General features: G+C 40.7%; 1 protein-coding gene across 1 annotated transcript in view; it reads left to right on the top strand.

The window, feature by feature from the left end:
* Positions 1-26,830, top strand: part of SPATA17 (spermatogenesis associated 17) — a 273,405-nt gene extending 246,575 nt beyond the window's left edge. Inside the window, exon 10 of the mRNA XM_077282262.1 lies at positions 24,459-26,830. Within this exon, the coding sequence (XP_077138377.1) occupies positions 24,459-24,539 (81 nt within the window). The 3' untranslated portion in view covers positions 24,540-26,830. The remainder of the gene's footprint in view (positions 1-24,458) is intronic.
* The last annotated feature ends 338 nt before the right edge of the window (positions 26,831-27,168 follow it).

Below are 27,168 nucleotides of genomic sequence, written 5' to 3'. Positions count from 1 at the left end.
TGACAAAGATCTGCCCTCACTTTCTGTAGAGTGACAGATCTGCCCTCACTTCCTGTAAAGTGACAAAGATCTGCCCTCACTTCCTGTAAAGTGACAAAGATCTGCCCTCACTTCCTGTAAAGTGACAAAGATCTGCCCTCACTTTCTGTAGAGTGACAGATCTGCCCTCACTTCCTGTAGAGTGACAAAGATCTGCCCTCACTTCCTGTAAAGTGACAAAGATCTGCCCTCACTTCCTGTAGAGTGACAAAGATCTGCCCTCACTTCCTGTAGAGTGACAAAGATCTGCCCTCACTTCCTGTAGAGCGACAAAGATCTGCCCTCACTTCCTGTAGAGTGACAAAGATCTGCCCTCACTTCCTGTAGAGCGACAAAGATCTGCCCTCACTTCCAGTAGAGCGACAAAGATCTGTCAATTTCTGTAGAGCAACAAAGCAACTCCCCCACTTTCTGTAGAGAGTCAAAGACCAACATCCACTTCCTTTGATCTGTCTCAGTGTCTTTACTATTAGAGATGGATTACACTTGACAGTTGGTGGTAGGTCACAGAAAAGGGAGAAATTTAGTGACCGGCACTTTGCAGGGATTTCTCGGGGCTAAGGAAATATAATTTTAAAAAAAGTTATTTTTCTATTTAGCAGATTACTTTTCAAATTAGATCAACTTGTATGAAAATACAGGGACCATTTAAGGGGCTAAAAGTTGTGTTGAGTAAAAAGTTAAGGGTTAAAAGTTGAGCACATTTGAAAATTAGTAGCTTTACTTATTTGACGCTGATATGAAGTACAAGAGCCGGAGAAACAGGATTTATGTGCTAATCCTGTCTCCTTAGGAGATCCCATGTGAGTAGATAAAAAATGGAATGACAATAAGCGCAATACCTGGGGGGTTGTGAAAGTCACAACCCCTTACTTAGCTTGTAAGCAAAGATGGCTGCTGCCGATCCACCAAGCAGATAGTAAGCAAACATGGAGATGAAAGTGGCTATAAAAGTGCGATGCCGAGGATCCAATATACGATAGGAGACCATATGTGGTATGAATGCGGTTTTATTTGTCAAGGCATTGCAAGGTAATCATACCTCTTCTTTAGGACAAACGACAATGAACTTTGTGGTTTGTCCTGATGGATATTGGATTCTCGGCAGCGCGGTTTTGCATCATTTTCATGTCCAAGTTTGCTTACTTAGGAGATTCCAGCTAGCAGTGTGGTGTAGGAGAGGATGTAGCAGGAGATATGGCAGGAGCGCGGGCAGAGGGAGGTCAGGTTGCATTGTTGTCATGTGTGGCAGCTTTCATTTGTTCTCTCCAGAAATCACCGTTTCTGGATGAAATACAAACTCCAAAGCTTCATTGAGTCCAACATTAGCTTCATATGATTATTGTAAACTGGACGGAGATCCTGAGGTCACAAGTCCAGGCATCCCCTCGGCTGTGCAGATGGTGGAGGTACCGTGTCGTGCCAACACAATTCAGAAGCATTCATGAGAGTCTTTCATTTTTTCCAAACAAGCAACGTGTAACGTTCAATCAGCAAAGGCCCCAAATATCTTCATCTTTCACTCCGATGTTTAAATACATTGTTTATTGTCTGGTCTCTTACCAAGAAGATATCTAGTTACTTTGATGAAGTAAACAACCAATGACCACCTAGATCTCAACTCAATATTTTTCCTATTTTTTATTTTTTTGTACACGGAACCTGACAGTCGCTTTATGGGCAGTAAACTAAGCACATTGCTGTGTAGATCATTAAAAGACAAGTAGCAGCAAAACTTTCATGCCCAAAACTAATGTTTGATTGGGAAAAAAACCCAAGCTATATATGTAATTTAAGCTACACATGTACACTGTATTCAGAGTTATTAGGCTGTGAGTTGTATTTTTACCGTATCATCATTTTCATGCAGATATCCCATCTCCACGATGTATAAACTTGCATGCTTATTGGTTGAAGCAGATCAGTCGATATTTGTATAATGAGTGGGGTTGAGGACTAAGGATACAATGCCCTTTATCAGGGTGTGCAGAATTATTAGGAGTTTGTTTTACTCAGGCAAAATAGGTCAAAAAATAGATTTACGTGACTCTGAAAAGCCTGAAGTTGCTCAGATAGTGAGGCGATCACAGAACCATCAATAGTTCTGTTGTAAATAGTTACTGGGGTTGCAAAAACATCTTAAGAAAAAAAGACGCACATCAGCTGCCAAAGATTTGAGAAGAATCAAACCTGAAGTGACCAGGAAGCTATTATCCTCCAGTGCTGTCATAGTCCAGATGTTACACACCTGTCGTAGGTATCCCAGGCTTTCCTTTCTTTACCTGGATCCAATTCCCTCTTGTGTGCTCCACGGTGGGTTTTGCAGGGTGCCCGGCAAGGCTCAATGACCTCATCTCCCTAGGCCTGCTTAAGACCCACTAAGACACAGACCTGTGTCTTAGGATTAAGACTTACATGTCTACTTTGTTTGGTGTGCTCCACCATCAGCACCTAATGTGCTTACGACTGTCTATCACTTTGTAAACCCTGCATGCCCTCTACCTTAGTGGCCAACATTCTGCAATCCATGTGCCCACCGGACTTGAGGCTTTGTGGATCCACTGTCAGTGGCTGCATCTCAGACACATTGAAGGGTGGAATCGTGACAGTGGTATTGTTAAACATGAGCTAATTGGACCTCTTCAGGTTGAAGATGAACGGAAAATTAAATCCCAAACCAACTGCAGATGTTTAGACAACACTTTCTTTAGACAGTTATACAGGAAAAAGTCTGCATCTTTTAAGAAAAACAACATTTTTTATAAAGGACAATGCTCCACTGTAGCATCAAGGCCCTGGGTCAGTAAAAGCCTTAGGCTAGGTTCACATTGCGTTAATGTGTGCACGCTAACGGACAGCGTTGCATGGCGAAAATGTCGCAATTAACGCCGTGCAACGGGTCCGTTAGCGCACCCATTGACAGCAATGTAAATTTCGCCTGTAGCGCATCGCTAGCGCGTGCCTTTTTCGGCTCGCGCTAGCGATGTGCCGTTCTTTTGTGACGCGCCGCGGACGCTGCAAGCAGCGTCCGCGGCGCGCCCGAGGTCCGTTCCCCGCTCTCGCAGATCGGGGATCTGCGAGAGCGGCGACGTTAACGCGACCCCTAAACGCGGCCCCGAAAAATACATTGCGTTAGCGCAATCCGCTAGCGCTAGCGCTAAACGGATTGCCCTAACGCAATGTGAACCTAGCCTTAGTGATAAAAGACCAAAACCCTAGTGAGAACTGTTGGACCCTTTTTAATGGAATTTTGTGGTGAAGGAGAACAGTCTCTTCTATGATCAATATCTTGGGCTGTGGTTGGTGCCGCCCAAAGTGAAGAAACTGACAGACTCCATGGATGGATCTTATGATTGAAAATAAGGATGGCCACATTACTATATTGGTGACTGATATTTTGGGGGAAATGTCAGTAATGTTTTTTGTACATTTTGAGTTGTTTGGTTCTTATTCTCACTGTAACAGATGAAAATAAACAATTGAGGTGGAAAATTTACGTTTTTCATTTTGTTGCCCAATAATTCTGCACAGTGAGATTTTCCTTAGAAAGACAAAACCTCATTATTACTTTCAGAATTATTCAAGTTTCAGGTTTGTTAACATTTTGGATTGACTGACAATGCTGGAGTTGTTCAATAATAAAATAATCGAAAATACAAATGGCCTAATAATTGTGCCCACTTTGTATTGAGGGTGGCGAGGGCCTCTCTCCACCATGTTATTCTCTGCTTATCGTAGGAGCTAAATGTTATATCTCGCTTCTGCCCCTAAGACATAGGTATCGCCTTTGATATCTAGAGCCATTTGTCTTCATCATGTATTATCTATACATCAGTTCGAACAGGTATGGTGGATGGATCTTATTGCAAATGTGCTGTGATTTTCCAGCAAAATAAGGCTAGTTTCACATTTGCGTTTAAATCCGCAGCGTAAACGCGTACAAACGTTTTTTAGACGCATGCGGTAACGCATGCGGTTAAAAAAACTCCGTGTTTGTAAGCGTTTATATGCATTTTTCCTGCGTTTGCGTTTTTGGTGCGCATGATGAGAAATTTCACAAGAGAAAAATCAAGATAACCAGACACCGCCAATGGGACTACAGAGGGCGTGTATTATGGGATTTCTTTATATAGACCCCTGAACAGATCTTCAGATTTTGCTCCTGTATCCTGTGTCATGATGGATCTTCGCATGGAGAGCTTTTATTTCAACCTGGATTTAAGTATCAAGCTGTTTCTTGCCTGTGCTTTTGCTTGGGAGCAAGACAGAAATAGCGAAAGATGGAGAAGGAGACAACGTAGGCGTTTTTGGAGACACCCCATTATCGAACTACATGAGAGCCGTGGAGCCTATCACACGCTGTATGGCGAGCTTAATGCCAACCCGGAGAAATTCCAGGAATATACAAGGATGTCGCAAGACTCGTTCCGGGATTTGCTTGCTCGTGTCCAAGGAGCCATACGGAGACAGGACACACAGCTCCGTAGAGCGATTCCACCCGAGAAACGTCTGCTGGTTTAAATCTAAACCAATGACAGTCCAAATTTAGTGTTTTCTGACATGTATGTTTTGGGTATTTTCCTTTCTTTCTTTAGCGTAACCACACCATAAATAGAATAGTTTGTAATTTTTTGGGGGTTTCTTTTTCTTACAGATTTCTGGCAACCGGAGAGAGTTTATCATCCCTCCACTTCCAATACCGGCTTGGAATATCCACCCTGTCCGGAATAGTTGCGGACACCTGTCGGGCTTTGTGGAATGTACTCCGGGATGAGTTTATACCCCTACCCACCGTCGACATGTGGCTTGAAATTTCTGAAAAATTCTGGAGTGTGTGTGATTTCCCCAACTGTTTAGGAGCGGTGGATGGAAAGCACATCCGCATTATCAAACCTGCCAGAACAGGATCGGAGTATTTCAACTATAAAAAATATTTTTCTGTTGTGCTCATGGCAATAGCCGATGCGAACTGTCACTTCATCGCCGTGGACATCGGAGCTTTTGGCCGTGGCAACGATTCCCAGACTTTCAAGAACTCGGATATGGGCCGCCGTGTGTATGGCAAAAATTTCAATTTTCCCCAGCCACAACCTCTCCCCAACACTCAAGGTCCACCGATGCCATTTGTTATGGTTGGGGATGAGGCCTTTCAGATGTGTGAAAACTTACTGAAGCCCTATTCCAGTCGGGACTTGAACCACACTAGAAGGATCTTTAACTACAGACTGACCAGGGCCCGAAGAACAGTAGAGTGTACCTTTGGCATTCTGGCCTCTAAATGGCGCATTCTTGCACCAGCCATAAATCTAAAAGTGGAAACAGTCGACGAGGTGGTCAAAGCCTGTGTGGTTCTGCACAATTATATAATGGCTAAGGAGCAACCCAACATTGAACTGGATGAACCAGTTGCACACCCACTGCCCAATTTCCAGCATCACCCGCTGCGGTCAACTGCAGCCGTTGGTCACGTGCGGGACCAATTTGCTGCCTTTTTTGATTCAGATATTGGACGTGTGTCATGGCAGGACAATGTTGTGTAAATGTCCTGTTGTAATTCGATCTGTACCAGTAATTTTCAGCAATGATAATAATATTTCTCGTTAATAAACTTTAGTTTTGGTTGTGTTGACCGTGTCTCCTATGTTTTTCCTCTACAAACTAAGGCTGTCCTAAAACTGGCAGTATTTGGTCTGTATTTAATATCAGTTTTTGTAATCCAAAACCAGGAGTGGGTGATAAAGGCAGAGGTGCTAGTTATTATGTTAACATTATAATTTACCTCTAATTGTTCCACTCCTTGTTTTGGCTTACAAATACTGATATAAAACACTGGCCACATACTGCTAGTAATGGCAGCCATGTTGCTTTATTGGTAAGCTTGTTGAAGTCATTGCGTCCTGATTTTGTTCTGCTGTATCCATTGGACACAGACTGAAGAGACAATGACTGTCACACTAAAGAGATCTATACTCATCAAGTCAGGTGTCAGAAATAATGAATTCATGATGCACATATAACAGCCTCATGAATTCACTACTTCTGACACTCGTGCAGGTGAGCATAGATATGCAGTGTGTGATCACCATCGTCCCTTCACTTTGTGTGGAATAGATTATGTACAAATAAGAGAAAATGGTGGTTATACAAGGCAGTTCTCTACTCACCAGGTCAGGTGTCCCAACTAATAAGTTTTTTGACACCTGACCTGTTCAGTAGAGTTCTGCACTGTATGTCCGCCATTTTCTCTTCTGACTGCAACACTAGTCACAGACAAAGCAGAAAGAAGAGATTATGGAGATAATACAGGTGTGTTGCTTGCGGCGGAAGACACAATAAACCAAACATAATTGGGGCAAATCAATTTTCTTTTATTTTTTAACAACCAAAAAATTTACTTAACTGCGCTGGCTTGGGGTAGAGTGATGTAAACGGGGGGTGTGAAGCACTGAGGCCTGGCTAACTGTGGACGACGCAGAGGTGGCAGGAGAAGGGGCAATGAAACTAGTAGGGTCTGGAAGTTCGGGGATGGGGCTTGACACATGAGAGGCTTGAGACGCACTGGAAGGGTGAGACAAACCTGACATTACAGACACATTGGGAGGTGAAGGGGGAGGAATACTAAGAGTCCTCTTTTTTTTTGTTTTTTTTGGGTTTGCCGTGTTCTGAGAAGCCTTGGTGGGCTCATATGGCATGGCGTAGTGCTGGGTGACCAGTCAGGGTCCGGCTGCACCATGCCAGAGTCCATAGTGCTCGTAGAGCGTGCAGCCATGCCAGAGTCCATAGTGCTCGTAGAGCGTGCAGCCATGCTAGAATCCATACTGCTCGTAGAGCGTTCAGCCATGCCAGAGTCCATAGTGCTCGTAGAGCGTGCAGGCATGCCAGAGTCCATAGTGCTCGTAGAGCGTGCAGCCATGCCAGAGTCCATAGTGCTCGTAGAACTTGCAGCCATGCCAGAGTCCATAGCGCTTGTAGAGCATAAGGCCATGCCAGTGTCCTGCTACATCGTGGTGGTGGCGGTACGCAAGGCCATGCCAGGGTCCTGCTGCATCGTGGTGGTGGCGGTACGGAAGGCCATGCCAGGGTCCTGCTGCATCGTGGTGGTGGTGGTACAGAAGGCCATGCCAGGGTCCTGCTGCATCGTGGTGTCAGTGGAGGAGGTCCAAGCAGGAGCAGCCGTTGTCATGGTGGTGGCGGTGGGATGTCCAACTGCACTCGGCATGGTGATGGTGCTGTAGTGGTGTCCGGCAGTGCTAGGAATTGAGGTGGCCATGCAGTGGTATGCAGCAGAGGTCGGCATTGAGGTTAATCGTGACAGTGAAGGCACAGGTGGATATGCCGACACTGTCTGCTGGAAATATCGACCCTGCTGCATAGCCTGCACGTAAGCAGCATTGCAGGCCTGCATGACACTCAGCTGGAGATCAGGAGTAAGGTGTTCCGACATGCCCTGCTCAATTTGGTTAAAAAAATGATGTGCTGGCCTCTGGAGGTCGGCTTTCACTTGGTCAAGGCTTTTGTTGACCGCCTGGATACGTGCATTCAAGAGGTTATGTGAAATATCCATTTGGTCACTCAAAGCCTTGATTGCGTCGTGTAAAACCGAGCTCAGGGGAAGACCTGATGGACCAGCTCAATGCCAACGTGTTTTGACTTTGGCCACTGTTAAAAAAAAAAATTTATGGTCAGAAAAAGGACTTTTGGCCGTGCTCACACAACTGTGTGTGATGACAGAAACTCCTGAGAGTTTCTTTCATCTCACACACAGTCGAGTGAGCACGGCCAAGGTCTCTGCTGCTTCACACTGTAGTGCAATACTTACCAAATGCATTTCGGACCCGAGTCGGGGCGTTTTCCCAGCCATCCCACATCTCTTTGGTCACCTCATTCCATAGGCGCCGGATCGTGACGTTGTTTGAGTGCAGTGGATCCCGGGTGTCCCACAACGGGACTCGCTCCTGGACCAGGGAGATGAGGAGGTCATTTTCAATTAGGTCATCCTCCGTTGTGGAACCTAAAAATTAAATAAAGTCATTAAAGTTTAGTGAATTAACATAAGAAAAAAAAAGAAAAAAGATGCTGAGAAATGGCATGAATAGGAAAGTCAACATACAAAAGGATTCCAGAAGAAAAAAGTTAAGAAATAGGAATGGAAAGAAAAGAAGATTCAAGAATATTTCACTGAGGATACAGTAAACAGTCAGCCTTGTATACGTACCCGCTGCCGTCTTTCCACCCGACCTTGAGTCCGCTGCTCCTGCCTAGTCTGTGCCGCAGTTGAAGAAGAGCGCTAAAAAAATGAAAAATTCAAATTGTCACATTTGTAGATGTGACAGTGAATACTTACCAATCTGACGAAGCAAGTACTCACCTCACTGACGTGCTCGACTTCCGACGGCCCAGGACGAAACTCCTCATCAGAGGAAGAAGCAGAAGACATTCTGATGCATGCAGAAAGAAAGAAATGCAAGAAATTAGGACATGTAGAGACAGAAAATAGAAAATAAAGGCATTGGCTACGATATACTCACATTGTTCAGTGTCTTGTTTTCCTCCAAGATGTAACCTGTGTCTCGTCTGCTTCAGTGTCTGCTGGGTAGTGACCTGCAAATGTCCACTCCCTCCCTTTATCACCTTGTATGTGGGGGGGGGGTGGCTTATCAGTGTCTAGACATGTTATTCTCTTTTGAAACGCATGCGTTCACGAACGCAAGCAAACGCATGTGCTTGTGAACGCATGCGTTCATATAGACAGCAATGCGGTTTTTTGCCGCAATCCTTGAGCAATCGACCGCATGCGTTTCCAGGCGGCAAATTGACGCCTCTAAAAATTACTACATGCTGCATTTCCGCGCCAAGCCACAAACGACGAAACGACGCATGCGTCGTCAAACGCGGCAAAACGCGAAAAATCAAAAACGCATGCGTCCCTAATGTTAAATATAGGAATACACAGTGCATGCAGATATATGCGGTAGAAACGCTGCGGACACAACCGTAAATGTGAAACCAGCCTAAGGCTGTGTCACATGTGAATTTTGTTGCCGATTCACCACACATTCAACTTCTTTACATTACTCACTGGGTGAAAAGCAATGTGAAAATGCGCAGCTCCTTAGAGGTAGGTTTGAAAATCCGCAACATGCTTTCTATTTTCTTGAAGAATTTTTATCTACATGTGAACGCCATTTGCAAAATCTCATCCACATATATCATAAATTGTTGAATTTGCTGTAAATTAGTAACGCAAATCCAGCACATCACATGATCATTAGAAAAGTTTTGGGGTGAGTTTGGGATTAATTTAATCAGACCTTGATTTTAAGTTTGTTTTTTGGGTGAATGTAGCCTTTAAAGGGCTTATGGTAAGAAGACCTCCATAGGATGGGAGATACCATTCTGTTCACTGGGATCCGATCAATGGAATCCCTTAGAAATTCTAAGATCGGGGATTTGGATCCTGGGAATGGGAATGGCCCATTTTGAAATGCATTCTTGACTTTCTCTACATTTATTTTTTTTGTGACTACTGAAAATTGCCGAGCGCTGTACTTGACTTTCTCCAGCAGTCCAATATACAATTAGTAGAGAGTAAGTCAAGCATATGCAACTCCTCTCCATTCAAGATGGGTCATTACCGGTATCAAAAAACATGTTCTTCGGATTTCTGGAGGTCTGACAGCTAGATTGTGATAGATAGATCAATCCTGGAAATGATTCCGAAAGGCAAAGTTGAAATGGAGCTTAGCTAAATTTTCTCCAAAAAATTGATATGAAATTACGGTAATAACTTCACATGAATCTCAATACTAGAAACCTTGTAATGCCTTGGAAAATACAATTGAGTAGAGGAGAGGGAAAGGACCCTGCTAGCCATAAGAGCTTACAGTCTACAGGAGAGAGAGGACCCCACTGACCATAAGAGCTTACACTCTACAGGAGAGAGAGGATCCTGCTGATCATAAGAGATTACACTCTACAGGAGAGAGAGGATCCTGCTGATCATAAGAGATTACACTCTACAGGAGAGGGAGGACCCCGCTGACCATAAGAGCTTACACTCTACAGGAGCGAGAGAAGACCCCACTGATCATAAGAGATTACACTCTACAGGAGAGAGGATCCTGCTGACCATAAGAGATTACACTCTACAGGAGCGAGAGAAGACCCCACTGATCATAAGAGCTTACACTCTACAGGAGAGAGGATCCTGCTGACCATAAGAGATTACACTCTACAGGAGAGAGAGGACCCCACTGACCATAAGAGCTTACACTCTACAGGAGAGAGAGGACCCTGCTGACCATAAGAGCTTATACTCTACAGAAGAGAGAGGACCCCGCTGACCATAAGAGTTTACACTCTACAGGAGAGAGAGGACCCTGCTGACCATAAGAGCTTACACTCTACAGAAGAGAGAGGACCCCGCTGACCATAAGAGCTTCCACTCTACAGGAGAGAGAGGACCCCGCATGACAAAGGAACTGACCACCACTGTACAAGGTATGATAATCCGCTACATGTGTTTAATAAAAAATGTTTGTGAATTGACGTCTTCAATAATCAGCAGCTCAGGGGGTATCTACAAATTCTCCATGTTCTGATGCTCATCGGTTTTGACAACCCTTGGATCCGCAGAAGCTGAACATCAACTTTACAACGCATAATACTAGAGATCAGGGTAGCACAATCTGATAAAAATTACCTTTTACGGTTTGTCGGATAAGACCCTATTTGCACTATTTTCTCCGTAGTATTTTAATCCACTAGATGTCATAGCTGCAGGGCATTATGTGGAGGGCTGCTTGGCAATGCTAAAAGACATTCACCCACTCTCATTCTTCAGCAGTGTTGGAAATGGTGTTGAGCAACTTTTGTTTTTTTCGCTAACCATGATTTTGATTCTCTAAGTGTTTGAATTTGGGTGAAAGCGAGAATTTAAAGAAACTCAACTTGAACTCGATCCTCTGTGGACCTATTCGCTGATTTCTACTTTCCAGAGAATGCTTCTATTGGGAAAATCATTAGTTGTTTGAGACAGTTCTCAAAAATTGGACATTATTAACGGCCACTTTGTCTTTCTAGCTAATGCGGCCATAGAAGTTGTTTGTGCCATTGGGGTCGGTTATTGCATCCTGTGTTTGTGCCTATGTTTGTACCTGTGCCTGTACCTATGTTTGTAGCTCTTCCTGTGCCTGTACCTGTGTTGGGGTGGGTCTGGAGTGGATGCGCTCTCCCCAGGACAGCAGCTGGTAGGACTCCTTTAGTTTACATTGTATACTTATATCATGTGATACGTACTGGCTGGTTCACAAATTTTTTTTATTTTTTATTTTTTTGTGTTCCATTTATGGCATACTTATTGAGTCCTAAAAATGTAGCAGTAAGCAAATTATGTTATGCTCTGCCTGTCTGCTGACTTGTGGTGAGGTGCCATTTATCTCCAGACATACGGTACATGTTACCTGCATCTTTTATCCACCATTTCTGCATTCCTTGTTGTTATATCTTTTATATTTATTTAATAAAGATTTTTGTACATTTTGGACATTTTCTTGCACCATTTTTTTGGTAGTTTGTTGCTGTACCTGTGTTTGTAGCTCTACCTGTGCCTGTATCAGCTCACTCGGCTGCACGTTGAGGTAGACACAGGAACGATGTTTCTTTAAATTTTCCACTGGTTCATTAAAGGTACTGCATGTACCAGTGCAGCGTTAGCAAAACAAACACAGCCTTTCTAGTCTAACGGGAAAGCGTAACTTAAGGCATTGTCCATGTTGCTGCGGGGATTCGCCCGCTCAGGAACAAACAACAAAAGTTCAGCTTTCCTTATGAAAACACAGCTCTAGAGCTTGTACCTCCAGACACACCCAACACTGAATGAGCCACAAGGCTGTGTATTTATCTTCTGGTCTGCACCCACTCTACATATATTCACTCATCTTAGCCCTAAACAAGGCCGATTAACCCCCCTCAGCCCTTAGTGTGCTGGAGCGTTTTCCTAGGTTCATATCACTGAAGCTAACAACCACAGTGATACATATCTCCCCTACAGTACTTTACCAGTGACTTTGTCACACTGTGTTTGTAGGTCTATCCGTACCAATGTTTGTAGCTCTACTTTTACCTGTACCTGTGCTTGTAGCTTTACCTGTGCCTGTACCTGTTTTTCTAGCTTTACCTGTGCTTGTACCTGTTTTTCTAGCTCTACCTGTGCCTCTACCTGTGTATGTAGCTTTACCTGTCCCTCTGCCTGTGGTGTGGCCATTTCTTTACCCTGCATATCCTACCTGGCTTTTCTGGTAGTGTGTCTATTAAAATTACTCTTCTATATGAGAAAAATCATCATCCACCCTAAAAGAGTCAAAAAGGAAGAGATCAATCAACCAATAAAACTTCAGATCCTCAGCAACTGAATATTTATCAGACTTCTAGAGTCCTAACTACTGAATTGAGCAGTGTCTTGTCAGCTTGTCTATCTCCTAATGCTGCAAGTAATGCACCAAGACAGAATGACAATCACAGCACAGCCACCCATCAGCTGCAATTAATCTTTTATTTAGTGTAGACAAGGAGGGAAAAAAAAGCTACCATCATCCCCTTTTGAAGACTAAGGGACCCTGTTTTTGATGTTTGCATTTTGAGCAAAATTGTCCCTACCAGTTCTGACAAATTGAAACACCAGGCTAATTATGGCAGCTAATGAAGTGTGGGGACTGGTCACAGCTTGTCGCGAAACTGTTCCTTCAGCTCGGATTACACTTTCATCAATCACTTTTTTAAACTGATCCAGAATTGCTTCTGCCGAGTGCTTGGCATTTTTAATGCTGTTTCTGTAATTGCTTTTCTCCCCAAAGCTTAGACTGTTTTTTTTTTCTTTTAAATATTACATTTATAGGACGGGATCGACAAAGTAGCGTTCATAAAAAAAATTTAAAAAAAATTCAAAAAGTGTTATTTCTTCGATCACTGGATCAACTCCTAAAAGGACGAGAAGCATAAAAATGATACATACATTAGTTTAGTCCCTAAAAGGGAGCAGTAAAATATATTTTCATGTATATGTTTATGAATCGTGATCACTGGAGACTGGAGGTATATTTAAGTCTTGCCAAACCTGGTTCATGTTCCGGACATAAATCTCATACCCACCATGAATTTAATTGAAGTAACAAAAGGCTTGGCCGACCAAAGATCTCAGACCATCATTCCTAAAAGATTCTGTCTAATTTTTTACTTCACCGATTGGCCAAGCATATTGGACAAGACTCAAAATTTTCAAGCTGAGTTTGACAAGTTTTATCTAGAGATTGTCCCATCTTCCAGCACAATATAGACACCTTTGGTTCTGTCTTGCTTCGTTGACATGTATTATGATGTCATCTCACCTCCGGGATCCAAGTAGAAACTTAGCAAATCATCCATTTTGGAGCCTTATGAAATATATGGGTGGTTTTAGAAAGTTGCCTGAGTGGAGGTGTTGAAGAATTTTTAGTTTAGTGAAATTCTTGGAATGTACAGTTTCTCCTTTTTGAGACCCAGCTGATGTCCAAGGAGTCTTACCGACTTTGTTCCCTGGGAAAGCAATTAAGACAGTAAAGTCGAAACGCGTTGGTTTTAACACTGGAGTTTACTTTTTATTTAGGCTCCCAAGATAAATGCATCTGGAATCGAAGGTGATATCTCGTCCATCCAATCAAAACCATAAACTCTACTGATGAGAAGTGAAAACTCAGAAATAGCTGGCTTGGCTATTATTTTGGGGCATATTCTAAGGCTTTATTTTTTACATACCTCAGCTAATGAGGTAACTATTTATAGGTGGCACTAAATAAAGTTATGCCACAAACTACATGTATCACCTATCTGCAGAATTGATGATAAATTTATGATTGGTGGGGATCTGGGATTTACCATCGATCATGAGAACATAGGTCCTACATCCCCTTAGTGAATGGCTTAGTAGTATGCATGGGAGAAACTGCTTCATTCATTGTTGATGGGAACAGTGGTCGCACTGCTGTTCCCATAGACCCATCAAAATAATTGGAGCAATGGTAATATATGCACACTACCATTCCATTTACATTTTGAGACCTGGATCTGGTAGGGTCCCAGTAGTTTGACCTCAATTGAGTTTACCAAGTATCTTGGTGATCAACAGGTTTGTTTTTTTGTTGTTTTTTTTTGTATTTTGCAAATATTCAAATTCACCCATGTCTACATTTTTTGTGATTAGTGCGAATCCTAGTAGGCCTCACGCAAAGTCATGATGTGCTTTGTGGGACCTAGTAGGTGCAGAAGATGCTAGGAGCTGGAGGAAGACACCGCACAGAACACTGGCCCAAAAAAGACCCTCGGAGTGGGATAGGTGTGGGCCAGGTGAGTATAATTTTAATTCTGTTGACCTGTCTTTATTATTGTTATGCTCGGGGGCTTAATACATATTTAGTTTGCATTGAATAAATTCCATGTGAATTGTATTTTCCAACCAAATTTGAGTTAATCTGAATTTGAATTTTGGAAAATTCGCTATCACAAAAGGTCCGACTCCCGACAACCATGACAAACGAGAAAGCCGCAGCAAAGGAAATGTGGTATTACAGGGCAGCCCATCAGGCGAATGTGATACCTGGATGTCACGAGTCCACTCTTGCCGAGATCCTCACTGCTATTCCTACCTGTAAATACAGAACCTGTTTGCAAAATATTATGTGGATGATTCCACTTCCATGTTCTGCTCTTTTAAGTGACCTTAAATGCATCTTTCCAGAACAAAAAAAAAAGAAAACACTTCTTAAAATACATAAACACAGTCATAAAATTAAGACATCTTGTGTACAGAAAATTCCAAGTCAAGTCATGAAGCATAATGTGGCGGAATAGATGAGCCGGCTCTGCTTGTTTAGTAAAGCACTTTGCATCTGACATATTTCACAGAATGCACTTTCAGTAGTTTGCAGCACTCGTGATATGGCGTTCGTTACCGCCAGCTAATTAGCAGGATATATACTCAGGATAAATTCCTAGGTCATTAATGTAAATGTAAATTGTAAGGTCATGCAGAATTACATGCTTTGTGTTCAGAAAATTCAGGTTAGCCACTCAATGATAGTAAATTACGCCATGCTTAATAAATCCATACAGTTTGCCGCTGTAGAATCCTTCCTGCACTTCTAATTTCATTGTTATTTTTATTGTATCGCTGCAATTCACATTCATGACGAAGTTTAAGAGCAATTTCACCCAAATGTCATGAGCAGTCATAAAGTAATGAGGATACTGCTCCACAGCAACGAGTAACGGAAAGATCGGAAGATTGGGCCTCATGCCCACAGACGTGTTTTACTCTTTGCAACCCCCAAGTTTTACTGACCCATCATATAAGGTTTCTATGGTTTTATGGACCTTTACGATACAACCCTATGCCACCAATTTCATAAGGATTCATATGGAGAACTCTTCTGTCATATTCTTGATGAAGCAAACGGAATAAAAATGGCGGGTGCGCTCCATCAACTGCCATATGTAGGGAGACATAGCTCTTAAGATGCAGCTCAGGTTCAATGGAGCTAAGCTGCAGTATCACACACAACCTGTTGACAGGTGGGGAGCTGTTTCTGGAAAAAAAATGCATATATGTTTCTATAATCTTTGGCAACACCTTTGTCACGATTCCTCTGCTCAGAGTGTCTGGGACTCTGTGATGGACAGCTCTGTCATCCTATCCTGTGCTGGGGCGTGCTGAGCTGTCGGTCCTTTGATTGATGGCTTGGTTGATTTATCTGACTGGGAGGTGCTGAAATTTCCACAGGTGCTCCCTGTTCTTGGTAATTACCCTGCTATTTAGATGAGCTCTCTGGCCCAGATCACTGCCAGTCAAAAGCTTGTTCTAAGCCTGTGCTCTCTGGTGTGTGTTCACCTGTACCCTGTGCTGTAAGTTCTGATCTTCTACTGACCTTTGGATCGTGTTCAGACTACCCGTTTGTCATCGCCCCTTTGCATTTTATATTCTGCTGCTGACCCTTGGACCGTGTTGTGGCTACCCGTTTGTTATTGCCTCTTTGCTTTTCCGCTATTTCTCTGGTATTCTGACCCTGGCATGTGACCTGACTTGTGAATTTGTATTTTTCCCTTGGTTTACTACGTGCTCTTTTGGTATTGACCCCAGAACTTTTGACTGCGCTGACTCACGGCCTGGCCGTCACACCCTTTAACAAAATTCCAAGTTCAACATCTATACGTGTAATGTATCAAGAAATGTTTATAACCTCCGTATTTTGCCTCCTTTACTTTCTCTCTGCTGATTATTGCTTTCATTTGAGTGTGACGTAAGAGCAGTACTTTGAGCCTTCTGCTACTCCCTCTCCTCTTTCATAGCATGTAGTAGTATGCAAACACTGAGACAGAGTTATTTTGGCTGCATCCCCCTCCTTCCCCTTTTTTTTACCACTTTTTTTGTTGTAGCATTCAAGATGCATATTTGTTGGGAGGAAAGCAAGTACAAGTTATGTAAAAGTAAAATAATGAGATAAAAATACAGATAATTTAATTTTTTTTATTACAGAAGAAACAGCGTAAGCAAAAAAAAAAAGCTAGAAAATGTAAAAAAAATGTAAGAACACATAACATGTTACTTTCTCACTGAGTAGTTTGCATCATCCAAGCACATATAATATGTAAAAAATTTTTATAACAGCCTTAGGTTCGATCTCGAGCCATGGCGACTTGATGGATGAACCATCTGTAGGTAGATCGATCTTGTGCAAGCGTAGATAGGTCCACCAGGTTCTTGTCCGCTGTTATCTCAATAGTATCAAGCCATCGGTTGCTGGTCCTCCTCTTCACCTTGTTCCTTCGATTCTTCCGATCTTCTCTAGTGATTGCTCTCTTCTTATGATGTGTCCAAAGTAGGCAAGTCGTAGCTTGGTGATCCTTGCTTCTAGTGACATGTCTGGCTTGTTTTGTTTGATCTTCTTGCCATCCATGGTATTGATAATACCCTTCTCCAGCTCCACATATCAAAGGTTTCAGTTCTTCTTCTGCTTTGTTTCTTTATCATCTTTTGTCTTGTTTCTTTATTATAACATTACGTAACTCTTTATTTCATTAGTATTTTACATGTATCATCATTTCTTTTTGTTTCCTATCTATAACACACAGAGCTCCGTCATACAGTATTTTGCATCTTCTGCCACTTTGTACATGAGAAATTGAAATGATAATCGTCTGGACTACAATTATTCTAAAGCCTTATGGGCAATACATAAGGATGTCTGGGAATTAAGAATTATAGGCGCCGAGTGCTTTCAATGGCTGAAATATTGTAAACTTGTTTCACCGGGGCCAGCAATGGTGTCAATGTACTTTGTGTGAAAAGTGCAAAAGAAGCATTAGTGTCTGACACAGCTACTTGAAATAAGTGAAATTAATGGAGCTCTATTCATGTAAGACAAGGCCACAAAACCCCTTTCATGCTGCTTACAGTCAGAAAAAAAAAAGTCAATACGTTTTTATTACTCGCAGATGACCTACATTTTGCTCTACAAGTGCCAAGCCCACTAATTGGTTTCTGTTGTAAGAAAAGTTTGCCCCCGACCAAAACCTAGGGGTAGATCAATCAATCTCTTTTAGGGTAGCTTAGTGGTCTCTTGGCGATTGGAATAAAATCTGTGTTAGGTCAGAAAATGATTGTAGTAGGCATAACTGTCACCCTGCGACATTAATATATCTAATGTGTTTTGTAACAAAGAGTTAAAGCCGAGGATGCTTCTCTCTTCGGCTGCACAGCTCAGCAGTTTTTGCCAGGCTTGTCAAGTGAGTCAACGAGATTTCCATTTACAGCGTTACAGCCCCAGAGTAAGAGAGTCGATAAGGTACAAGCTCGAGGTCAGTGGTCACATTTTTTAAGAACGGTTGGACAAATCCAAGTAAAATGCCATCAAAGTAACTCTGAGCACCACTTTGTGACAAGCCGGTTCGGTAGAGGTAAATTTATTGTTGACATGACATTAGGATACACCTTGGGCCTCAGCAATCCTCATCACCAGTGATGTTAAAGCATATGTCAATTTAGCTAATTTAGGTTATTCATCATAGAATGAAAAATTATATACAACTTTTCAATATCTTTGCTTGTCGCCATTTAGCAAAAACCTTAATTATCTACAGTACTTCTTGAGGATGCAAATCTGTTTTGGTCATGAGATGGGACACATAGATGCATGTTTGCTAGAGTAACGTATCTGAGCAATCAACTTGTTTTTTATCCAGTGTTTATAATGAAGGTTCCTAATGGGTAATTTTAAAACTGGGAGAAATTGATAAAATATGAGGGATAATCTCAAAGTAATGCCTCCCGATCATTTAAATGGAAACTGCAACAGATACAAAGCGCATAATAACACAGTTGAATAGAGCAAGGTTTTAGGTACATAGCATTATTTTTCCACATAGACACCGCTAGAGATGAGCTTCAGAAAACCCCACTCCATGGTCCAGGGCAGTTCTCTTTGGCCGTGGACAAGAGCTGCATGAATTTCCTGACATTGCAAGACCTCAAGCTCATTTTATGTTTTTGCTGTACTGACGTTTTTTTAACCTGTGTACTGCACAATGCACAGATGGGTCATACCATGCCGGCAAATCAAACCTCACTCCGGCGAGCTTGGAATGTCAGGAAATTCGCAAAGCTCCTGTCCATGGCCAAAGAGCACTGACTTGCACCGTGGTTCAGAGTTGCGCAAAACGATCCGCTCATCGCTAGTTACCACCATTTTTTATGCATTTTTCCTAGCGTTGAACCAAGACCTTTGTAAAAATCTGAATCAACAGAGTCAAGCCTCTTTTTTTACACCTGCGATGACAGCGTCATTGTCTGGAAAATGTTGCCCACATAGGCCATCTTTCATCAGCTCAAAGAGATGGAAGTCTGATGTTGCCAAATCTGGACTATATGGTAGATGTGGTAGGACAGGCAAGCAAAACTTTAAAATGTGCTCATTGGTCCAGCAGGTCCTAACGGATTTGAATTCGATGCTCTTCCTGTTCCTGTGTAAGCATTCGCGGGACCTACCTGACACAAACTTGGTGATAACCTAATGTTGCCAACATCTTTTTATGTTCATCATTTTATAATGCTGTATATCTGCCCCCAGCCCGACCTGTAAGAGATGAAAAATAACTTTTATTATTTACCGGGGCTGTCCGGTCTGAGGGGTGTCGTTCTTCTTGGCCCGGCGCCTCCCATCTTCTTATGATCGCCGCCCTCCTGCTTGCTTCGTGTGGATGAGGAGTCACTGCATCATCCACACAGTCCCATCGGTACCGCGCTTCTGCGCTAGCATACTTATCTGCCCTTTTGAGGGCAGAGCAAAGTACTGCAGTGCGCAGGTGCTGAGGCTCTTTGACCTTTTCCGACACCTGCGCACTGCAGTACTTTGCTTTGCCCTCAGGACAGATAAGTATGCTTGCACAGGAGCGCGGTACCGATGGGACTGTGTGGATGATGCAACGACTCCTCAGCCACATGAAGCAAGCAGGAGGGCAGCATCGCAAGCAGATGGGAGGCGCCGGACTAAGAAGAGCGACACCCCTCGGACCGGACTATCCCACAGGTGAGTATAATAAAAGGTATTTTTCTTCTCTTACAAGTCGGGCTGGGGGCAAATATACAGCTTTATAGAATGTTATATATCAGCCCTGAAAGGTGATGGCTGTATCTCATATCAGCCAAACTGGTTGACAGGTTCACTTTAACACAATAAAATAGAAAGCATTACTGTTGAAAAAATATTGACGCATATTGGAAAATTGTGTAAATTGATATCTGAGAATGTTTTTTTCCTCTTCAAATTGTAATAGTCCTTTAACATATTTGATAAATAATATATAAAAACAACTCTGCTGCAGATCTGAGGTTTGAATTTGACAAGTCGCACAGATTTTACTGGGAAATTCAATTGGCATCAATTTTACTCTCTGTGAATTTAATGTCTGTTATTTTACTTTAGGGTCTGGAGAGACCCCAGTGCATAACAAACATAGGATGTAGAGCAAAAAAAAACCCAATGAATTCTCTCCTCACTGTTCACCTCCATTGCTCATTGTCCGCCGTACGGTCCTCTTCTTAACTCCGCCGCATGCTGAAAACCCGCATGTCTTCTCACTAGGTCGGGACTTCCAGACATGATGAGGCATTAGATGTCTCTGAGCATGCCTCCTGGCGATGATGCCAATTTATGCCTAAACAGTGGTATTCTGAGAAATGTCCAGAAAATCTTCACAACATATACCTTCAGTTGAAGGCGCAAGTAAGATGTAAGAAGAACTTTGAAAGTCGCTAAATGAAACAATAGAAAGAGAAGGCATCTCTTCGGAATCAGTAGCGCATGACCAACTTAGAATCCCATCTTTCAAAATGCGTAACTTTCATATCAAAGTAAATTTCTGCTTAAGTTAACTTTTTTTTCTACTTTTTGTTGAAAATTACTTTTTTTTTTTATTACCAAGACCATACTTTCCTCAGCACATAAGCTTTCAGGAAATGCCACCAACTTTGATGCTAAATCTTTAAATGTGTATTTGGCCTTCTCATCAACATATGCTCTGACACATAATTACCAGCTGTTTTGTGCTATAAATTGTAGACAAAATCATCCTCCAGGGTGGCCGTAATGTGAGGACTCCAGTTAGAGTATACCGTAAGGCCCTCAGTTGCCATGGAAACGGGGGCAAGTCGTACAATGAAATCCTAGCATAAGTAAAAATATTAAGATTCTCTCCAACGCTGAGAGGATGAGGTCAACACTGCTGTTCCACCACTTGCATTTATCATTACTGATCCAAGGGCATCGGGGAAAGAGAGAGTTCACATATAGTTTTCTAACTTTATATATCCCTTAAGACATTAGCTGGAAGAAAAAAAATGAAAAGTTCCTCGTTAGACTTGTAGCCTTTGTATATCTTGTGCGTAGCACTACTGATATTCCATTTTTTTTTATTCCTTTTTTGTTGTTTAGATATTAGGTTAATAGAATCGGTTTTGTTGCTTTACTATGGTATTAAATAAGAAACGTTTATTTGAGGGGTATAAATTAACATTTCTGTTAGCGTTCACAATTCTCCAATTTCCCTTTTAGGTGATTGCTTCTTTCTGTACATGTGAGACTTGGGAATCTTCACAAATTTTGAAAAGTTTAAATGCTCCTTAGAAGTCATCAGTTCTTATTCTTCAGGGGGTCCTGAAATTACGTTTTATATACAGGAAATGTCAGTTTCCTCTTTTTCTAGTTTCTTCCTTTTTTTCTGATCAAAAAGTCACTAAGGAAATTTGTCTAATTTAGTTTCACAAGAAAAAGTTAAATTCTAGTTGCAATTTCAAATAAAAGTAAAATGAAAAATATCGAAATAATATTTTTTGTTTTTGAACATCCAATATTCCATGAGAATTCTAGACCTTTATATATGTAAAATTAGCATTAATTCGGTTTTATGATTTTATAACATTTGTAAAAATATTGTGGTACAGTGCAAGTTTTATTTTTGTTCTTTTTTTTTGGTTCATTTTTGTCATATCATTTCTTTATACCCAGGAAGATCTCGTATTTAAAATACTAATAAATATATTTTTCATTCAGTGCAGTGACGAGTCCATAAATTCACATTTGCGTATAATTCGATTGTATGAGTACACAGCTATTGCAACATTTTACAGCATTTTTGTCTAATTTTTGTGAAAATTACATAAATATATTTTCTTGTGAATTTTACATAAATTAAAAGACCAATTTCCACCAGACACCAATTTTGAACATATCCTTAGGCGCGATTCATACATGCGGTGGTTTTGTTTTTTCAACCGAACACATGAGTGTTAGGGGCTGGTTTCATACAAAGTATTTAGTAAAGTTTTTGGGCTGAAAAGCTGGAGGTTTATGTAGTAGGGGTAGATTTTAGATTTTTATTTTCTGACTGTTCTAAATACATCAAACCGTGCTCAATACTGAGACTGGTGTAAGATACGCCAGTCTTCGAAAATTTCATAAAACACCACTAAACGAAACAAATAAAAACAGTATACAAACTTTTCAAACACAGTATAAAAAAACTCTAAATCTAGACTAATTCATAAAATAAAAGTGCAAATAAGGATTTATGTTCACCTTTACGCCATGTTCAGGAGTGGAACCTATGAGAGAAAAAAAACTATAGTTAAAAGAAATGGACCTGTTCTGTGTTTTGGAGCCACTCCTGGTTTTGACTTTAAAATCCTGATGAAACGCTGACCACAAAAATTAGTCAAAGTTTTTTTTGAAGACTTTCATAGTTATAATGGAAAAGTTAGTGCTAATGTTTTTAGAGCCAAAGAGATCTTTACACTAGTCTCCACTTTCTATCTGAACTTGTTTTAACTTTTTTGTCTAAAAAGAAAAACAATCCATCCAGTGTATAATATTATCTGTTCCGCACTGTGAATGTAACAAAAATATAAAATAAAAACAGCAGAGTTACCATTCATTTTTGACACAAAATATTGCCAAATATAGAAAATATATATAAAAAAGTCATGAGTTGCAGAATATGTCAACTAAAAATGTTTAAGTTTAATTTTTTTATTTTTTTAAAAACTGTAAAACAAAAAAGCAACTTTGTAAATTTAGTAAAGTTGTCCCTACCTTGCAATGAACACCATGAAAATAAAAACTAGGCTACAATGGTGTAATTTTTTTTTTTTTTTTTACCATTTCACTCAAATTTTTTTTTGCCAAGCTTTCGGTACATTACATAGTAAATTAACTTGTGGCATTAAAGACTAACACTTATCTTGCAAAAATCAACTGAAAAAAAAAAGTTATGGCTCATGGAAAAATTAAAGTGAAAAAAATGAAAAACGGCTTTTAGTAGTAGGAGGTTAAAACTGAATGTTAATTGACAAAGTACAGGCTGCTGTATATATATATCTACATATTATATTTTTTTGTGTACTGGTTTACAAAACTGCATCAAAAACAGCATAAAAACCTGCATGTGTGAACCTAGCCTAACGTAGGTGGGGGGATCACCTGAACCATTGCACTCGCCGCACCGTACCATCCGGATCGACTACTTGGCAATACAAAGTAAGCTAAGATTACGTCTTATTATTTTGATTCTTTTTTTTTTTTTCCCCTGCTCGTTAATTCTACAGTCGGCCTATAAAAACATAATACTGCACCAACATGTCATTTTCATGGATCGCATTGAGTATTAAAGCCGTTTCATTTTACAAGGTGAGATAGGAGTCATATTACATAATCTGCTGCAATTTATGAGAATAAGAAATATCACTTTATGTTTCTGGGCATTAATTAGTTGAAATTACTGGAAACAATCAGGAAATTGATGTCAATTGCTCCTGTTGCCAGAGAAACTGGACAGTTTAAGACCTTCCTTATGGTAATCATAATAATTATCATTCATTACCAGTAGGTTTGGTTAGGTTTTAACTCCAACGTGGCCTTAATATAATATTAAAATTAGGGTATTGATTCATTAAATTAGGAGAATAGGAGATGTCCAATGTATTGTTTGTTTTTTTTTAAGTTGGAGGCATTTTCCATGAAAGTTTATTGTTCTCCAGTTTAGCCATATAAAAGAGTGATCTTCTAAGAACACTGGGCTTTAAAAAGGTTGTCCAGAATTGAAATTATTGCTAAACCCCCCACCCCCCCAAAAAAGCTGTAAAATAATAAAATAAATAATGCTAAGCTTACCACTCCCTCACCATTCCAGTTCCATGTCTGCTCGGCTACTGCCTGGTCTCCGCACTTCCATGTGCCCACTGCGGCCTGTCACTGGCCAACATGTTGGCTAGCATTGGTGTCAGAGTTGTTGGGGATCAGTATGGTATTACTTATTTATTTTTTCATTATTCTGGTAAGTTTTTTTTTTGTAAATCAGGGATAGAAAACCTATTTAAAGAGAACCTGTCACTTGCCATAAATACATAATTTTTAAAATCTGATCTAAACGCCGGTGTTCTCCTGATTCCGGCGATGTGTTTCTTTTGTTCCTGCGCCTCTCCGTTCCTGAGATACGGCCTTCTTTTCCTTGTATGTAATCCTAGTTTAGTTAGTCAAGTGGGTGTGGTGATTAAGAAGATGCTCACAGAAGAGTTGAGGACTACACCCCCTTGGCTAGCAAGGGTAGATTTATACACAGGAAAGAAAGTACAATATCTCCGGAATGGAGAGTCAAAGGAAATAAAGAAAAACAATGCCGGATTCAGGAGAACAGCGACATTTACACTGTATAAAAAAATAAAATATTGTTGGCAAGTGACAGGTTCTCTTTAAAGTGAAACCAGTGAATAAATCGTTAAAAACAACATGCAGGAAATTAGAAAAATAATTCTAAATGTAATTTTTTTTCTTTTCCCACAGGACTTTCAGACTATCTTTACACCGATTCCGCTTTTTGACAAATATGGGCGCACTTACACCACAACTGGACAAGCGGTGTAACTTACAATGAAATCATACTGGAAGAATAAAAAATCTAAAAAAATCATCAATATTTTCTTTTCCACAACTGTAATACACAAAATACAAAAAAAAAAACATACAAAAACTAATTTACATGCGTTTTTGTACGGACTGCTGTTTTTTCTTACTTTCATTGTCTAATGTAACAGTAGGCCAGAGCCAACCTTAGGGGCTACCACTGGCCTCTATGCCCATCGTAGCCAGAAATAGCACCTCAAATCTCACACTTGGTGCCCAAACCGGTTTAAAGGCACAGAATGTGGCTGTATTACTAACTTTCTTGATTGGGAAGTGTTATATGGGAAACTCTATGGAAACTATATATAAAGTACAGACCAACCAAGCTGAGGTTAATTCTGCACCACAAATTTATATCTTTCTCTAGTGTAATTTATTAGAATCCGCTAACTTAATTTTTCTTTTTGTTTGTTGTGACCAATTTTAGAATTATGAATTTTTTTTATGCAAATAGTCTTTTCAGAGATGAAGAGGATTAGAACTCTAGTGCCACCTCTCGGAAGTAGCAATCCTAAAAGTCAATGTCGACCCTTTAACAAGCCTTGTCACATGACTTAGGATAAAAGCCAAATCAGAATCTCATTTTTTTTTTTAACATTTCCAAATGACCTACTGATTAACAATTTGTAAACTACAGTAAGAAATTCTGTATAATATTTGAGGTCTTGTCGAATACGTCATACCTGGAACATACCCCATTTAGAAAACAAAAAAACTGTCCACAAAAACATTAAAGGCCAAAAACAAACAGGAAAAAAAAATTGTTGTGAAAAATGTTAATGATACCACAAGAAAAGTAAGTTTGGGAATCTCGCCTGCAAGAAAAGTTGCCAGGACAATGTCTTCTAACAAGCAGTGCACCTGAGTGTTCGACGCGTGAACAGGACAGACTTGTGTCACCTGGGACTGAACAATCAAAGTTCCTATTAAATGACATCTTGAAAACTTGTTAAGGAATTCATAAAGATGTATTGGAAATGTTATATGTTTCCGTTATACAAAGGATAACGTTCTGATGCAAAAATATGCCTTTAAAGGGAACCTGTCAGAGAGTTTGACAGATATGAGATACGGCCACCACCATTCAGGCCTCATGTACATATAATGATGAGAAAAATACCTTTTATTATATTCCCCTGCGGGGCGGTCCAATCCAAGGGGTGTCGCTGGTCTTGATCCGACTCCTCCCTTCTTCTTGCAGCGCTGTTCTCCTGTGAATGACACATCCCTACGTCATCCACCTAGTCTTCCTGGCATCACACTCCTGTGCAGGGGTACTTCTCTGCCTTGACTAGGACAGAGTAAAGTACTGCAGTGCGCATGCGCCGGGGCAATGCCAGGGAGATTGTGTGGATGATGTAGGGACGCGTCATCCACACGAAATTAGAAGGAGGGCGGAATCGCAAGAAGAAGGGAGGCACCGGACAAAGACCAGTGACACCCTTGGGACCGGACCACCCCACAGGTGAGTATAGTAAAAACTCTTTTTGTTGTCTTGCAGGTTGGGTTGGGGCTTACATACAGCATTATAGAATGCTGTATATCAGCCCTGAAAGGTGGTGGTCATATCTCATATCGGTCAAACCTGGTGACATGTTCGCTTTAAAGGCTCATACTCCTTAGAGTATTATGGCTCATATGTCACCAGTAGACGTTGATGAGGACCTACTGTACCTATCAGTATTTTCTGTTCTATTCCTCTCGAATCTGAGTGAAAAATTCTTCTGCATTTTAAGTATTTCTTCTCTTTCGAGTGTATATTAACCTTGTATTATGGCTCCATAAGAAGCTACCCAATATGCTTCATAGCCTCCCACACACGACTAATGCTGAAAGTTCTCTATCATTTAAGAACAATGTGAAGAATTACTCTATAAGTGTATTACATGTTTAGAGAAGACTTGTATCTGGCCGTAAAGCAACTGACTGCAGCAGCAGCTCTTCCTCACTAGTAGACCGCCATGTGAAAAGTCCACTCTTTCAGCATTCAGTTTTAAGTTTAGTATCTTTAATTTTGATTCTTGTGATCTGACAAGTGTTTTACATGTCACGTATGATGTGTGTGAGCAGTATTTCCTACATGATTTAACTATTTAGTCAACATAGTTATTCCACACTCCTTCTCGTTTTATTAATGATGTGTACATGGTATTTTTGACTTTGTGGGATTTTCTCATGGATCTTGTGTCCACATAACTTGTCACTCCTTACCAATAAAACTGTTGTGATCGTCCACTGTTTGTATAAATCTATATATCAAAAATATTGGTCGGTAATTATTTCTTAACTTTTTTATTAATGTGAAAACTCAAACTTTAGACTTTTTAGAGAATGTACATTGTAAAACTACAGGAAAGATAAACAGTATATCTTTGTACCGTGTAAGCCAGTAGATAGAATAATTTCAGTTAGTCATTAAAAGGTATCAACCACGGAGGACTCTCGATTCCAAATATTATTCATTGTAAAACTAGTGTCCAAAGGAAATGAACAAAGTTATGTAGGATTACAGAAACATAGCTAAGTTGCAAAAGTAGTGCCACACATGTCCCTAGGTTGTGTTTGGTATTGCAGATCAGCTCCATTGAAG

This window comes from Ranitomeya variabilis, chromosome 2, assembly GCF_051348905.1.
Source record: "Ranitomeya variabilis isolate aRanVar5 chromosome 2, aRanVar5.hap1, whole genome shotgun sequence".
Taxonomy (NCBI): Eukaryota; Metazoa; Chordata; class Amphibia; order Anura; family Dendrobatidae; genus Ranitomeya; species Ranitomeya variabilis.
Note: the sequence above shows the minus strand (reverse complement) of the source record. Positions and strands in the feature narration are given on the sequence as shown.